At 43.7% G+C, this 17,921-nt stretch overlaps 1 protein-coding gene and 1 pseudogene across 2 annotated transcripts in view; both read right to left on the bottom strand.

Annotated features, from left to right (window-relative positions):
• Positions 1 to 2,720, bottom strand: part of LOC112605347 (sulfotransferase 1C4-like) — a 30,275-nt gene extending 27,555 nt beyond the window's left edge. The window contains exon 1 of the mRNA XM_025355022.1: positions 2,531 to 2,720. Within this exon, the coding sequence (XP_025210807.1) occupies positions 2,531 to 2,720 (190 nt within the window). The remainder of the gene's footprint in view (positions 1 to 2,530) is intronic.
• A 2,913-nt stretch (positions 2,721 to 5,633) lies between these two features.
• On the bottom strand, positions 5,634 to 7,051 carry LOC112604700 (annotated as a pseudogene). Its single transcript, XR_003115267.1, has one exon. The product of XR_003115267.1 is annotated as a mortality factor 4-like protein 1 pseudogene (transcript).
• Positions 7,052 to 17,921: the final 10,870 nt, after the last annotated feature.

The raw sequence follows: 17,921 nt of genomic DNA on the forward strand, positions 1-17,921 counted from the left end.
ATGTTCTTTCTCATTTTCCAGATTTGAGCTGGGAAAATGCTCAGTTTTCATGAGTCCCAGGGAGATGAACTTCTCACTCAAATGAAGTTCTCTTTTCATAATTATTTCCCACTTGTAGCACAGTATTTCTTGTTCCACATTGATAAATGTTATTCTAGAGGGAAGTTACTAAGAGTGTGACCCTGGATAACTTGACTTGCTTTGTGAAAAGGGCAGTTCAAGTTTTCAGGGGATAATCTTGCCACCAGGAGATTCAAGTAGAATCCGTGTTGATAGAACTGACAACTTGAGGAAAGAAAACCCAGTAGTCATTCCAGGCTGTGGCTGGGGCTGTTTACAGGCACCAAATGCAGTGCCCATCTGACAGCCACGTGATTAATTCGATCAAAACAGGCACTCAGTTCAGATCTTTCTGGCTCGAAGATTCACTCCACTGGCTGCCAGGACACCACTCACTTCTGGCTTCTTCTCTGTCCAACATCTAAGTGAGGAAGCTTCTTGGGGTTTGGTCCTGTGCCCTCTTTTTCCTCTATGCTTTCTTCCCATGTGGTTCCATTCATTCCCACTGCTTTAAACATCATCTTTAGTAGACACTTTTGGTGACTTCATCAGATCTTCTGTACCAGCCTCTTGCACCCCCTATCTCCTCCACTGCTGTGAGCGTTGGCCGCTCATGTCTTTCAGCTCCCTGCTTTGCTAGAGAAGTGTCCTCCTCTGAAGCGGGGCTCCTAATGGAGAAAGTGTCCATCCTTCCACTCCTTCCTCTCCTGCCCTAACCACATCAGAGCAAGGCTTTACCCAATGCCACACCTTTGCTTGGCCCCTTCCCCTTCCCTATCCTGTACATACCCTTACTGTTTTTTTTTTTCCTAAAGAACACCCTTCTAATAAGTCACATGTACCTGAATCCTTGCCTCAGGCTCTGCCTTAGGGCATTTAACCTGAGATTTCACTATCTACAGCAACTCCAGTTATATCTCCAGCCAGAGTGGGCTTCCCTCTGTGTTCTATGTCTGACAGCCCCCCTGACATCAACACTTAGTGGTCTAAAGGTCATCTCAAACTTAACACGTCCCAAACTGAGCTGTAGTTTAACCTGCCCACCTCCTGCACAGGCTCCATGCCTCTCCCTCCCCCAGGCTTTCCCATCCCAGCCCAAGGGGCCACTCAGCTGTTGAAGCCAGAAGAGAGTCACCCAGGAGTCATCCCTTCCTCTCAGATCTCAAGTAATTTTACCTCCAAAATATATCTCAATTTTTTTTCTCACTCTCCATTTGTACTTTTGCCCCCTTAGTCCAAGCTACCTTCTTTCTCATCTGGAAATGGCAACACACACATACTGTGTTCCCCAGTCCATTTTTGACCCTCTTCAATTCATTCAACTGCCTAATAGATGCCCTGGCCCCTCTCAGTACTGTTCCTCTCTGGACTTTCCTGACTCAGTGCTTGGCACTGGCATCCACCTCATCATTCTAGCCCCAAATCTTGTCTCCTCTCTTTCCCTCACCCCCCATTTATCATCTATCAGTAAGTCCTACTGCTCCTGTCTGCATATGCAAACACTTCCTCTCCATGCTCCCTGTTACGGGCTAACTTGTGTGCTCCCCAAATTAATATGTTGAAGTTCTAACCCACAGTACCACAGAATGTGACCTTATGGAGATAGAATCTTTATAGAGGTAATCAAATAGAAATGATGTTATTAGGATGGCTCTAACCCAGTATGACTGATGTCTATACAAAAAGGCAGAATTTGGAGGTAGATGTGCACACATGGAGAGTGCAATGTGAATGTGAAGATGCCATATACCTCCCAAAGAGAGAGGCCTGAAACAGTGCCTTTCCTCACAGCCCTCGAAAGAAACCAAGCCTGCAGGTATCTTGATTTTGCACTTCTGGCCTCCCAAACTGTGAGACAATAAATATCATTGTTTAAGCCACTGAGCTAGTGGTACTTTGTTTCATAGCCATAGCAAACCGATAATACATTCCCTTTGTAATAATCACAGTAGCTCAGAATTTCAGAGTACTACTTCCTTAATCTAAATTGGGACCCCCAATGTTCTCTCATTACACCCTCTACATTTCTTTCTCAGGTCTTATCACAGGTAATCACAGATCTGTGAAATGATTTGTTTAATGATTTAATGTTCTTCTCTCGACTGTACTGTAAATCCCTGCAAGGCAAAGATAACGAACATTTTACCCATCACTATGTTCGGTGCCAGTCTCTGGCATTTAGAAGATTCTTGATACGTGATTGTTGAACGAAAGAAAAAAATGAATAACATGGATATTTTTAACCTGAAAAATCGGCTTTGACTAGTTATGTATTTTTGATAAACCAACTACTCTATCTCTAAAAAAATCCCTATGGTTTTATAGAAAAGTCTTAGATCCTATGCCATTCTGTCCGATTTATAGACAAGGACACTTCCTTCCTCTGCTCTTTGACTTTACTACATGACCCCGTAAGGTGCTGATACATGCTCCAACTTCTATTTCCCTCCTCTCATGTCCATGTACATACCTGCTTTGGGGTAAGAAGCAATGAGCAGGTCATCCGGCTTGGCTTGGAAGTTCCAGATCTTATTCCAGAAATCGCATGTTTTCTTTTGAAGAATGATTCCATTCACTTGGGAAAATTCCTCTGGGGGTAACAAGCCCCATTCTAACTCACTTGTCTCCTCCACCTTATCCTTAGCCATTCCTTCCGCCATGGTCTTGGGCACCAGCAGGGGAAAGTAAAAAGTAAATGAAAGTCGACATTCACACGGGCTTTATGTATTCAGTGTTTTAGGCACAGAGCTCTGGTCATTCATTACAGGTAAATATGCTCAGGCAAACAAAGAGACAATTTGCATGGCTCCTGGGTAGAACTGGAACAAAATCTTCAGCATTGTGCCAGAATAGGCCTTACTCATTCTACCAGTGAGATTCTGGCAGGGTTGCACCTCCGTACTGCCAGGAGGAAGAACAGCAGTGGGGCACCAGTCCAGGGGCCTGCCCAAGTCCAGGAGGTCACTTCTTGGTCCTGTGGATGCCCATGGAGATGGGGAATTGAGAGGAAATATTGAAGGAATGCCTGGAGCAAGTCTCCAGGAATTCCCTTCCTTCTTCCTTGTCTTCACCTGGAGTTACTCTCCCTACAGAAAGGAAAGTGATTCTCTCTTCTGGGTTTGGTTATCTATGGAGATTTGGAGAAACACCTTCCCCAGACCCGAGCAGACTCATGCTTCTCTTGACATATCACATGCTAGGTGCCCATGTTAGGTGCACATGTTGCCAGCTGGGACAGTCCAGCTGGGAATTCCATCCCAACTTCCAAGACTGACTTAGAGAGTTACCTAAATCTCAGGTCTGTTTCTGTTCTGTGAGAGGTTCGACTGCAATATTTGAGGACCATTATTGCAACAAGTTTTTTTATATTGAGGCACAGTTTACATACAGACAAATGCACAAAGTGTAAGTTTATGTCTTGATGAATTTATACTTCTATATGCACCCACATAACCACCATCCAGATCGAGATACAGCACATTCCCATTGCTTCGGACAATTCCCTCATGCTGCTTCCCAGTCAATGCTGCACCAGTGCCCCACACTTAAGGCAGAGGCTGTTCTGACTTTTGTCACCATAGTTTAGTTTTGCCTATTCTTAAACCTCATATTAATGGAATCATACATTATGTCCTCCTTTGTGTCTGGCTTTGGTCTTTCAATATAATGTCTTTGAAATTCATCAAGTATCAGCAGCAAGTATCAGTAGTTCATTTATTTCTATTGCCATATACTATATCACTGAATGAATATACCAGAATTTTAAAATCCATTCTTCTTTTGATGGACATACAGGTTGATACCAGTTTTTGGTAATTATGAATAGAGCTTCTGTGAGATTTTCACACTTTGTTTTCTTGGGGTGGGGGCCAGATGCATTCTCTCTTGTTCTCTTGGGTGTATGACTATGATTTGAATTGCTGGATCATTGGTGTATTTAACCGTAGTAGAAACTTCCAGTTTCTCCATACATAGACAGTGACACTTCAGTTAATGACATCAAAAGAGCTACCTGACCACCTGTCTGAATGATCTCTAAGTGCTTTTTCTAATTCTGAGATTCTGGTTCCCTGGTAGTGTGGGAGGACTGGCAGCCCCTTATTTACGTCACTTAGCTTCTGGCTCAGCCAGGTGTCTGCCTTATCGGCGCTGTAAGTTCCACTCAGTTTGAAGTGAGTGGCCGCTGAACAATGGGCCACTGAACAAATGGGCCCCTGTCACTGTGTTGGAGAGGCAGGCTTTTCTAGGGACCACCTCTGCCAGGATTTCTCTCAGCATTTAGATGGACTCAACCCAAGGACGGGTGCTTCCCTCAGTCACGTTGGAGGGATTTTAGAGCTCATACTGTTCATTTACTTTCTAGAATGTGTCATCTGGCATGCTGGACATTGGCATTAACCACACATTTCAAACAAACCATTATAAAGGCCATCAGAGAAACATTGCCTCAGTTGGTCAGATGGAGAGGATTCTTCCAAGCTCACAACAGCCACTGTGGCATCCCACTTTCAGTCATTTCACAGCCTCAGCTTCAGGCACTACCGCTGCTCTGGAGAGCCCTTGCAGGGGATTTGAGACTTTGGAGAAGACCTGCCACCTGGAGTCCCCAACAGAAGGAGGAGAGGGAGTGTTTGCCAACAACAGTAAGTCTATTGATTTATTTCTTTTAGGTAAGTTTAGATTTTTTAAATTTATTTTTATTTTTTGCGATGGAGTTTCACTCTTTTTGCCCAGGCTGGAGTGCAATGGCATGATCTCGGTTCACTGCAACCTCCACCTCCCGGGTTCGAGCGATTTTCCTCAGCTTCCCGGGTAGCTGGGATTACAGGCATACGCTAGCGTGCCCAGCTAAGTTTGTATTTTTAGTAGAGACGAGGTTTCTCCATGTTGGTCAGGCTGGTCTCGAACTCCCACCCTCAGGTGATCCTCCCGCCTCGGCTACCCAGAGTGCTGGGATTACAGGCATGAGCCACTGTGCCTGGTCTGGGTTTTTTTTTTCTTTACATGAGAATATATATATATACACACACACACACACACACACACATATCTATTTACATATATACATTTATATTTACACGCACACAGATGCACAAATTAGCTTGAACTATTTGAAATGGCCATTTTGAGCTTAAAAACGTCTGGCCTGCTTATAAAGTTATTGCCTCTCATGTCCTGGTTCACGTGTCTTGGGTTTTCTTTGAGATGCTAGGCTGGGACTCTGCCAATCCGTGTTTCCATTGGGCCAGCTGGCGCCCCTTCTCTGAGACTCTGCACACAGAGAGACTGAGAGACAAGAGGAGGAGAAGGGACTCGCTCTCTTCGCTGCCTTCTTGCTCCAGTGAGCGATACTCCCGAGATAATTCACTTCCTGTAGCAGCAGCAGAGTCCAGTGTGCAGATCACTTCAGAGCCGGCGTCTTCACAGTGTCCTCAGGGACAGAGCCCTGGCCAAGTTGCACTCCTTACCCAGGAGTGGGGGGTTTCTCCACACGCTCCTCCTCCAAGATCCTGTTTCAGTAATTCTCATCTTTCTGAAGTTGCTGCCTCTGTGATACCTGAATGTGTGCTTTCTTTTTTTTTTTTTGAAATTTAAAGAAAAAATTTATTGAAGATCTGAAAAACAATTCCTAAAAGATTGACTTTTCCAGAAAACTAGCTACACAATGCATTGCGTCTATCATGTTAAAACGTGCATTAAACACAAATACAAAAACCATGAAACAAGCCACCATTCTTCAACAATTTGAGCAAAGATAAAATGCCCAAGTAACAACATGGATGGCTTGCAAAGGATGGGCTCTTTACTTTAAGCACCATTAAAAAAAAAAAAAGGAGCACAAATGGATGAGTGTGTTCAGTTATATACACTAAATTGAACCTTTGGCACTAGGAATCAGAGCATTTTGTCATATAGCATTAACACGTATTATAAAAGTGTGTAATGTCAAAGGAATAGAACCACCAGCATTCAAAAGCAGCTTTGTCAACTAGGCAATAAAACACTCTACAGCATATCCCTCTGTTGTCCATCACTGAAAACACTGGCAGCAAATTTGAAATGAAAAAAAAAAAAAAAAAGAAAAGAAAAAGGGAGCTATTACCCCTTTTATTTTCTCTGTTTAAAAATCAAACAGAAAACAAACATCAATTGTTATACACTAACATCTTCAAAGCCCATCATTTGTACAAGAGATAGACTAAGAACAGAAACGTGTTTACGGAGATCCAAACATAAGTGAGTGAGAGTGCCTCTCACACAGCTTTCCGATGGTACTCAGGAGGAGCCACTTCGTAATCGCTGGCACTAAACAAAGTTGCAGAATTCTTTGCCAGGTACTTTAGGAAATCGGGAAGATAATTGAGTAATAAAGCAAGGCTCTTCTCATCCAGAGGTGTATAGGCCAGCATTGCTCCAATTCGTACAAATAATCTCAGGAGATGTGGCGCTCCATACACCTGGGACATGGGTGCATCGGGATGATCTGCAAGAATTTCGGCATACTGTGGTCTCTCAAATTTGTAGAGTAACTGGGTGCCCAACATTACGTTGAAGTATTATTTTATCCCTGCCACAACTTCATTAACCACATACTCCTTATTATCTGTGTTTCCACGAGATTTCTTGTAATTTGCATAATCCTCAAGAATGGAATCCACATTCTTCTTGGCAGGAAGATAAAAGAGCTGTTTTTGCCTGGTAATTAAGTCCCAGTCATCAACAAGCCAGGGTTTTAGCTCTTCAGGAATCTTTACTTTAACTTCAACTCTGTTCATGAATGTGTCCTCATTTTCAACAGTAGGATCTCCCTGGGCCTTTTCCTTCCGAGGAGGCTGAGGGGTCTCACTGGTACTGCCACCATCCCCATTTCCAGGTGTTTTCTGTTTGTTCTTTTTTGTTTTCACTTCAACATTTTTCTGTTGCAGACCAGATGTCTTCTTTCCTGGGGCAGCCCCTCTCATATTCCCCTCTGCATACTGCTCCTGATTGGCTTTTTGAAGTTGTCACTGTTTCTGCAAATTGGTGTCCACGTATTTGAGTACTCTGCTCTCTGGAACCCACTCATCCCAATTTTTATTCCAACCACTGTATAAAGTATTTCACTTGTTTGTCCTTTATGGCAACCTTTACACACTTTGCTTCGTAAAGAAGAGGCCCATGAAAGCACAACACTCACTCACCCTCCTGGAATTTAGGCTTCGGGTCCTGCTTCGGCACCATTTATAAGTGATTCGCCACCTCCTCCTTCTCCCACCACCCCCGACTACCGCCCCCTACTCTCTACCCCACCCAACTCCGCTCTCTTTTTTGATACCAGTTTCAAATGACTTAACCTAGTACTTGCACATCTGAATTTAACAGTAAATCATAAATATAATGGCCACTCTAACAAAGGGAGAATATTGCTCCCTTTTCAGTGACAGGAAGATGCTTGGCCTATCACTGAGATAGAGTAAGAGTAAGAGATTTATTGGGGGACAATTCTTATGAGGGATAAATGAGCAGGGCTGTCAGAGCATCATGTAGTAGTAACCCCTGTGGAGAAGGGCAGGAAAGAGGGAAGGAAGGAAGACTGGGTAGGCAAAGTCTTAGGCTAGTTTAGCTCTCAGAGAACTTTAGCAAAGCTGTCGGGGGGTTCTCCTGCCAATCATCCATCAGAGAAGATGCTCCTCCTGGGAGGGACAGGGCCAGGTGACGGGTGGAAGAACGTGGCCAGCTGACCTGAGGACCTCGAAACTTTGGTTTGGAGACTTAACCACCAGACTTTTGAAAAAGGTTCCACGGTTTCTGTTACAACTATTCAGTCAGTTTGTGAAGAATGTTGAGCCCAGCTCCTTAGCTAACAAAATGATTTTATTTTCCAGGTACATGCAGAGAGGAAAAGGTAATTTATAGTTCTTGCCTGAACAATTTGAGCCAGCTCAGGAAGTCATTTCTAGGGAAAAGCAGTGATAAGGGGGAATAAAAACTGGAAGACAGGATATAAAATTGTCCCTGTGTAGTATAGACTTTGTCTCTCTTTAGAGCTCCGTGTGGAAGGTCAGAGAAGAGTCAGCCATTTTCCTCCTTAGTCTTCATCAAATCTCTCATTCTGTGCCACTGAGAAGTAATGCTTCCACTCTCCAATGGTCCCTGAAAAGCAATGCAATTGTGCTTGAGAGATTGGATAGGAAGTCTATTCTGAATGTTTTTTCCATAAAGTGAAACTTTAGAGATAATTAAAAAGTGTGAATTCTTATTACGGGCACACATCACAATCTATTTTCTTTCAAAGACATTAATATTTTGAGAAAACCTCAGAATTATTGGCAGCATCATGTTAATTAAAAAGGTAATAAGGCCAGTCATGATGGCTCATGCCTGTAATCCCAGCACTTTGGAGACCAGGGTGGGAGAATTGCTTGAGCCCAGAAGTTCAAGACCAGCCTGGGCAACATAGTGAGACCCTGTCTATACAAAAAATAAAAAACATTAGCTGGGCATGGTGGTGTGTACCTGTGGTCTCAGCTACTTGGGAGGCTGGAGGTGGGAGGATTGCTTGAGCACAAGAGTTTAAGGTTGCAGTGAGCTGTGATTGCACCACTGCATTCCAGCCTGGGTAACAGAGTGAGATCCTGTCTTTAAAAAAATAAAATAAAATACAAAAGGAAACAGGCGTGTTAATATTCTTTCCCAAAATACTAGTTATGTAATAATATTGTTCTCAAAGAAATTCATGATGATTGGCAGGCGGCTTTCCTCATAAGCGGGGAGATGGAGTGGTCCATGATGTCACAGGTTATCATTACATAGTTGGTCATCTGATTTTTCTTCATCCTTTCAAATGATGTGTGCTGAGAAATTCTTTTGACAGTCTCTTCATCTAGTTTCTTCCCCATAAATTCCATTATCCCTTTGAACTTCATGTTCTGGGTTCTGTGGGGAAGGGCAACAAGTAGTCATTAGGGGACCTGGGGGAGAGAACAAGGGAAAGCCAGGAAGCCAAATCTGGGAGAAGTTCTTTTAATTCTCTTCATCTCGATATTTGTGATATTGTTGATCTTGCTCACCTAAACTTTCCTTATTGTGCCCAGCACTGCAGCTGTGTCTCTGATGTAAGAAACTTCCCACCAGCAGAAGGATCTGGAACTCAAGGCCTGCTCTGCAGATTCTTTTGTCCCATGAGGTGATCACTTGATGTGGTGTTCTCCCCCTTCCCCTGAGAATGGGGCTCCCTGAGAGCTGGACTTCAGTGATTATTATTGCTCTTCTGGGTCTAACCACTCAACGGGGCTACCAGGCTCTTGTCTGGTGCTGGGGAACATCTACAAAGATGCGACCCATATTCAGGTCTCCCAGCAGTGGATGCCAGCCCCTGCAGGGGTGGAAGTGGCAGGGAAGTGATGTAGACTCTGAGATTCCTTGGTTGTAGAGTACGTTCAGTGTGCTGGCTTTCTCAAGTGGTGGTTATGCTAGCAGTGAAGTTGTCATGTGGGCAGACTCAGGACCAGGGTGTTACAGACAATGATGTTAGCTGTTGTTTTTTTCTTCCTGGGAGCGGTGTTTTTCTGCCAAGAGTGGCTGTAATGGTCTGAGTTGGATGGCTTCCGGCCAGGAGGTGGAATTTGCAAGAGAACACCTGCGGCAGTAGTAGTAGTGGGACATAAGCTTGCTCTAAGTTGACCAGGGTAAGTATTCTTGTTTCTCAGCTGATGGGTGGGACCATAAAGCTCCTAAGAGTTTATGTCTTTTGTATTTTGCTGCCAGGGCGGGTAGAGAAATACCATCAGTTAGAGGCAGGGTTAGGCGGGTCTGAGCTTTTGGGCGGGGCTTGCTGCAGCCACTGTGGGGGATGCAGGGGTAGTTCTCAGGCCAACGGGATTATGATCCAGAGGGGAGTATGGCTGTCTCTGCTGTGCAGTAGAATTCGTCAGGGGAGTGGGGGATAGCCGGTAGCGAGAGGCCTCACCCAGCTCCCACGCCGTTGGTGAGGTCAGTCTCGCTCCTGCAGCACCCTGCTAGCAGCGCCTAGTTTAGATCCAGGCAGCCTGCGCGCAGAGCTCAGACCTGGCTCAGTCCATAGGCTTCCCTGCTGAGAAAGCAAGCACAGCTTTCCTCCTTCTTTTTTATACATTAAGCTCCGTTAATATCTCACACAGTTAGGCCATGGTAGTCTTTTGTTGAAAATCTACGTTAAGTATTCTCTTGAGGGGACAGGAAATGCTAGAAGTTATCTGCACTTCCCCTGTGTTTTTAATATTCCCCATTTCGAAATGATTGGCCAGCTCATCCTTTGAGGAGTGGGAGAGGTGGGAAGAAGGAGCGGGAAAGGTGTGGCTGGGTGAAGAGAGGCAGGAAAGGGCAAGGCTGAATGGCCATGGACCAACCTCTATTCTGTATCCTATTGATGCCCTTGACTAGGCATGTTCCCAGACCAAACCAAGGGTCAGGCTGCTTATTCTCACGGCCCAGGAACGAGATGCAGATGAACTAGGAAAGAAGAGAGTTTAATTCTGTAACTGGGTACTAGGAGAAGGCCTGGAAAATATTGCCAGACCAACTCAAAATTACAGTTTTCCAGGGATTATATACCTTCTAAGCTATATGTCTACATGTAAGTGTACATTCATCTAAAGACATAAGTGATTAACATCTTCTAATCTATAATTAAGATCTGAGTTTTGAAGACCTTCCTCTGGAGCCTCAGTAAATTTACTTAATCTAGGTGGGTCCAGGTGCTGGGGTAATTACCCTTATTGTCTCCTGCTAAATCATGGAGGTTTATGGAGTTCCTTTAGACCCCCAATAAAACTTGTTTGTGGAGGTCTGGGGAGTTTCTTTAGACCCCCAATAAAAACTTGTTTAATCCTTTATGGGTCCTGTTAAGAATTCCTTCGTTATTTGTCATGCTTCAAGGCCCAGGAAAGACCCAGGCAAACTCTTTGTGGGCTTTTGTTACATTCCAGCCTTTGTATAAGGGCATTGGTTCTTTCAGCTTTTAATATTTAACCAGTCAGTGCTGAAACAGTTGTTATGGAGGCCTGCCTGTTCAGCTGTTAATGAGACCTGGCCTGGCACAGGCAGGGCAGAGAATACCACACCAGTCACTCTCACAAGCACTTGACAACCTGACCAGCACTGGGCTAATCTCTGAGATCCCTGACTTGCAACAACCTGCTTGGGTGAGTCTAGTTCTGTATTATTAAGACATGAACTAAATTGTGTCCTTTGGGTCAGACATATTGCTGCATATGAGAAACAGTCCTGATAGGGAATCTGTTAAATACCTCAGGCCATATTTTTCTTTTCAGAGAGAACTGTGAATCTCTTATAGTTTGCTTGCTGAGCTGAGGCTTGGTCACCCTTATCTCTTCCTATTACTCCTTCTCTTCTCATGAATCACCAGTGGTACTTAGCATACTAGGTACTAAAGAACTGTGTCTGCGATTAAAATGAAAAAGACCAGGTGCAGTGTCTCAGGCCTGTAATCCCAGTGCTTTTGGAAACCAAGGTGGGAGGATTGTTTGAGGGCAGGAGTTTTAGACCAGCCTGGGCAACATAGTGAGATCCTGTCTCTACAAAAAGTAAGAAATAAAAATTAGCCAGGTATGATGGTACACATCTGTGGTCCTAGCAACTCAGGATGCTGAGCTGGGAGGATTGCTTGAACCCAGGAGGTTGAGGCTACAGTGAGCCATGATTGTGACACTATACTCCAGCCTGGGCAACAGAGTGAGACCTTGTCTTATACACATACACACACACACACACACACACACAAATATATATATATATATATAAATATATATATATATATAATTTTTTTCCCCCCAAGGAATGGGTATCCTGCTGGTCAACCTGAAATTCTACTTCCTGCTTTTGTAACCAGGTATGAGAGGCTGAGGGAGGAGGCCAGCTTCCTACCCCTTACCTTTATCCTGAAAGTCTCCACACTCATGAACAATTCCCAGCCTTTTCAACTGGACCAGTGTGGCTCCCACCCTTGTGCTGTGTGTATGGCATAGACACAGTGGACATATTGACATGGTAGTCTGAGTGTCTCACCATTTTTCTTGGAGCCTGGAGGGGCTTCCTGATGCTCCTAGGATAAAGTCTAACATTCTGCCATCACCATCAAGGCCCCGTGTGTCATGCCTGCCTTTCTTTGGGGCCTCATTTTGTCAATTCTCCCTGAGCTTGCTGCTCTTCCCCTCACAGCCTTCCCTCCTGGCCCTCAAACAGGCCCCCCTCACCAAGCCAGTTCCTGGCTCTCTTTCTCTCTACCCCGTCTCTTGCCTGGTTAAAGCCAGCACATGCTTTACCCTGGGAAGGACCATGTCCTCTCAGGAAAGCTATGCCTCAGGCCCCAGTCTCAGCTGATCTGCTCTGGCCTCTCGAAGCCTGAAACCATCTCACATGGCACTCTCCTCGATTGGTGACGTGTGTCACGAGTTAGTGGACTTTTGCTTCACATGCTAGACCATAAAATCCACAGGGGAAGGGCTTTGCTCACCGCTGTATCCCCATCATTCACACAGTACCTGGCACATAGTACTTGTACAATTGAGAATGAATGAATGAATAAATGGATAAATGAAGGATGGCTGTAACTCTAGGAGGAAAGAAACATAAAATCATTTCTTTTTAACTGTTAGTACATACTTATTGTGCAGGAATATGTGGGGAGAGGGTGTGCTAGGGCCTTCTGCATGTTAGCTTGAATACTGAATTTCCTGGGGCTGGTTCTATTTCTTGTGTCTCTGTTCCTGTTAGATTGGTCCCTCCTTGCTTGAGCTGTGGACAACTGGTTGAGTTGCAAAACACTGTGCTTTACCATTGTGGTGGCTTTTCATTCTTGACCCCGATTCTAACGTGTTCCAGTTGCCGTGTAGTTTCCACTGGTTGTTGAAAGCCTGAATTTAAATGTGATTTGTGGGTGTTTGAAAAACTCATAGTCCCATGTAATCTCACAGCATTAAACTTCAAAGCTCTTTGAAATACTAAACCTCAAAGTCGGCATGTTTAGGTCCTAGCTAGTGAAGAAAAAGGAAGTAGAAAGAGTTTAAATCAAATGACAAAGATTATTTTCTTGACGAAACTTTAGTAAGGCTCTTAACATATCTCCTATACCCCTCTGTGTAATCCCTTGAAAAATCCAGTATTTGCAAGAAAACTATTAAGTCAATGTAGCAGGAACTCCCTACCCTCAACATCTGATCACATTCTTCATCCTCCATCACCACCCAGGTGATATCTAATCACCCTGGTCTATCTTTAGCAAGAATCCTGTTGGATCACTGTAGCCAGAACCCATCCCTTTCCTTACCCATGATGTTTCCTCTTAGGAATTTTCTATCCTTCTTTCTCCACCCTTCTACGTGGCTATAAATTCCCACTTGCCCATGTTATATTAAGAGTTGAACACAATATCTTCCACTGCAAGACCCCATTGCCATGGTCCCTACACCTATGGAGATGGTGCTGACTAAAATCTGGCCTACCGTGCTTTAAGTGTCAGTGAATAATTTTTTCTTTAGCAGGACCAACCAATCAGCCAACCACCAACCCACCAACCAACCAACCAATTAAAAGTCAGAACTCATTTTATCATTTGGGATCATAGCTCACCCTGGGGTGAATGATTTTCTTTTTTTTAACCATCTTTGTATTAGTCCATTTTGATGCTGCTGATAAAGACATACACAAGACTGGGTAAATTAAGAAGAAAAGAGCTTAATGGACTCACAATTCCTCTTGGCTTGGGAGGCCTCACAAGCATGCAAGTACTAAAGAACTGTGTCTGCAATTAAAATGCAAAAGACCAGGCACAGTGGCTCATGCTTGTAATCCCAGTGCTTTGGGAAACTGAAGTGGGAGGATTCACAAGCATGGTGGAAGGTGAAAGGCATGTCTTACATGGCAGCAGACAAGAGAAAATGAGAGCCAAGTGAAAGGGGAAACCCCTTATAAAATCATCAGATCTCGTGAGACATATTCACTACCAAGGGAACGGTATGGGGGAAACTGTACCATGATTCAATTATCTCCCACCAGTCCCCTCCCCACAACATGTGGGAATTATGGGAGCTACAATTCAAGGTGAGATATATGTGAGGACAAAACCAAACCATATCATTCCTCCCCTGCCCCCTCTCATATCTCATGTCCTCACATTTCAAAACCAATCATGCCTTCCCAACAGTTCCCCAAAGTCTTAACTCATTTCAGCATTAACTCAAAAGTCCACAGTCCAAAGCCTCATCTAAGAAAGGCAAGTACCTTTCATCCATGGGCCTTAAAATCAAAAGCAAGTTAGTTACTTCCTAGCTACAGTGGGGGTATAGGCATTGGGTAAATACAGCTATTCCAAATGGGAGAAATTGGCTAAAGCAAAGGGGCTACAGGCTGCATGCAAGTCTGAAATTGGGTGGGGCAGTCAAATCTTAAAACTCCAAATGGTCTCCTTTGACTACATGTTCACATCCAGGTCATTCTGATGCAAGAGATAGGTTCCTGTGGTCTTGGGCAGCTCCACCCCTTTGGCTTTGCAGGGTACAGCCTCCCCCCAGGCTGCTTTCACAGGCTGACATTGAGTTCCTGTGGTTTTTCCAGGTGCACTGTGCAAGCTGTGAGTGGACCTACCATTCTAGGGTCTGGAGGATGGTGGCCCTCTTCTCATGGCTCCACTAGGCAGTACCCCAGTGGGGACTCTTTGTGGGGGCTTCAACCCCACATTTCTCTTCTGCACTGGCCTAGAGGAGGTTCTCCATAAGGACCCTTCCCCTGCAGCAAACTTCTGTCTGGACATCCAGGCATTTCCATACATCCTCTGAAATCTAGGTGGAGGTTTCCAAACCTCAGTTCTCAACTTCTGTGCACCTGCAGGCTAAATGCCACATGGAAGCTGCCAAGGCTTGGGGCTTGCACCCTCTGAAGCCATGGCCTGAGCTCTACATTGGCCTCTTTCAGCCATGGCCAGAGTGGCTGGGATACAGGGCACCAAGTCCCTCAGGTACACACAGCAGTGAAGGCCCTAGGCCCAGCCCATGGAACCATCTTTTCCTCCTAGGCCTCTGGGCTTGTGATGGGAGGGGCTTCCAGGAAGGTCTCTGTCATGGCCTGGAGATATTTTCCCCATTGTCTCGGTGATTAACATTTGGCTCCTTGTCACTTATGCAAATTTCTGTAGCTGGTTTCAAATTCTCCTTAGAAAATGGGTTTTTCTTTTCTATTGCCTTGTCAGGCTGCAAATTTTCTGAACTTTTATGCTCTGTTTCCCTTTTAAAATGGAATGCTTTAAACAGCACCCAAGTCACCTCTTGAATGCTTTGCTGCTTAGAAATTTATTTTGCTAGATACCCTAAATCATCTCCCTCAAGTTCAAAGTTCCACAAATCTCTAGGGTGTGGACAAAATGCCACCACTTTCTTTCCTAAAACATAGCAAGAGTCACCTTTACTCCAGTTCCCAACAAGTTTCTCATCTCCACCTGAGACCACCTCAGCATGGATTTGATTGTCCATATTATTATAAGCACTTTGGTCAAAGCCATTCAACAAGTCTCTAGGAAGTTCCAAACTTTTCCACATTTTCTTGTCTTCTTCTGAGCCCTCCAAACTGTTCCAACCTCTGCCTATTACCCAGTTCCAAAGTAACTTCCACATTTTTGGGTGTCTTTATGATAGCACCCCACTCTACCAGTACCAATTTACTTTATTAGTCTATTTTCACAGTGCTGATAATGACATACCCAAGACTGGGTAAATTATAAAGGAAAAGAGGTTTAATGGACTCAGTTCCACGTGGCTGAGGAGGCCTCACAATCATGGCAGAAGGTGAAAAGGTACGTCTTACCTGGTGACAGGCAAGAGAGAATGAGAGCCAAGTGAAAGGGGAAACCCCTTATAAAATCATCCGATCTTATTCACTATTATGAGAACAGTATGGGGAAAACCGCCTCAATGATTCAATGATCTCCCACGGGGTCCCTCCCACAACATGTGGGAATTACAGGAACTATAATTCAAGATGAAATTTGGGTGGGGGCACAGCCAAACCATATCAACATTACTTCTTTATACAACAAAATTATTTTCAGTGTTAATCATGAATAGAGACAAATAATAATAACAGTAAAGAAATGTAGTCAGTGAAACTTGTATTCAACTTTTTGTATAGACTCATGTCAGTAAAAAAATCAGAATGACAATTTTAATAAAACTAAAATGTCTTCAAAAAGTATAAGTCAGACAATTACTAAATCATACCACTGGTGTAATGTTTTATTTTCTTGATTCATTCTTAAATTTTAAAACAAATAACACTTAGAAAAGAGTAAATTTTGTTTTTAAAGTTATTATTCAAAGTCAGTAAACTTCCTGTACGAGGACAACTTTGTACTTACTAAACAAAGGTGTGAACGTTGCTGTTCACACTCTTAAATTTTACTGTTTTAAATTCTGGATACAACTGAAAACCCCAAGTCATTTCAGAGAATGAGAGAATTGAACAAACTCATGTGTTCTGCTTCTTTTCCTTTACAACTATTGTGCCACCATCATCTATGCCAAATCTACTGTTTACACAGCAATATCCAAATATTGCAGGGTTGGAGACACAGGTTATACCTGCAGTGAGCTTTGTTATGAACTTAACGTCGGAAGGAAGCAGGCAGAACTGCATCTGCCTGCCGGAATTGTAGAGGTAGACTCTATGCCTGGGGTTTCTGAATTAATTTCCATACACAGGTGAATAAGACATGAAACCAAACAACAAAAAGTTTACAATCTAGTGGAGATACAGATCACTTTTATTTATTCACATAATAAAAAGGTGCTTATTCGAAGCTCACATGCATATAGTTAAAACTCGGTAGTAACCTAGCTATTATTTAGAACTTAGGCCAATAGGAGTTTTTCTTTTCTTTTCACTTTTCTTTTCTTTTCTTTTCTTTTTTTTTTTTCAGGGAGAAGTATTTTAACACTGACATTGTTTGGAATTGCCAGTGCAGGGTAATAATAAAAAGTAGTCAGTTAAGACCAGCCTGGGCAACATAGCAAAACCCAATTAAAAAAAAAAATCCTATGAAATCCAACAACAAGCAGTCAGAATTTTAGTTGGCTTCATTTATTCCTCTTATTGCCTGCTCCCAGGGTGAACTGCTCCTACTACCCTCAGCTATGGAATGCCACTATTTGGGACTAAAAGGGTCAAAGTTGAAAATCTGTGATTTGTCGCAGTCATTTATCCATGCATTTCTTAACTCCCTCTAGAAGTTCTCAAGGCCACTTGCTGTGTGCCAGGCACCGTATTAGGTACTAGGAGTAAATACTGCATGAGACTGAACCCCAGAAAATTAACAATTAAGTGACAGGTATAGATAAGAAATTGCCGAGTAAATACATAACAACAGGGCTGCAACTGGGACGAATATGGGAAGTGTGGGAAAAGAACACCTCACTTGGTTTAGGGCTTCCCAAAAGGGTGGCATTGAAGCCAAGACCCAATTACCTCCATGCCTGGGAGCCATGCCCATGCTAACATTATTGACAGCCATCCTGTCTCCACCTTTCTGCTTTTACCAGGACACAACTTGGGTTCCCAAAAGGCCACCATCATGCTTTCTGTTTCCTATATGACCTACCACTAGAACTATTAATCAGGTTTTGGTCTTCTGACATCTCCTTTGGGCACTTCCATTTTATTCCCACCCACCTGTGAAGGCACTCAGGCCATGTTTCCTCAGGGCCGGCTGCACCAGGGTTGCCCTCAAAGTGTAGTGTTCCTTCTGATAGTGACCAGACAGAACTCCAGGATTGAGCCCAGGCTGGAGGTGCCTGAATGGTCAGGACAGATGCCAGAAATTTTGTTATTAATATAGA

The sequence above is a fragment of the Theropithecus gelada genome, chromosome 13 (assembly GCF_003255815.1).
Source record: "Theropithecus gelada isolate Dixy chromosome 13, Tgel_1.0, whole genome shotgun sequence".
In the NCBI taxonomy this organism is placed as follows: domain Eukaryota; kingdom Metazoa; phylum Chordata; class Mammalia; order Primates; family Cercopithecidae; genus Theropithecus; species Theropithecus gelada.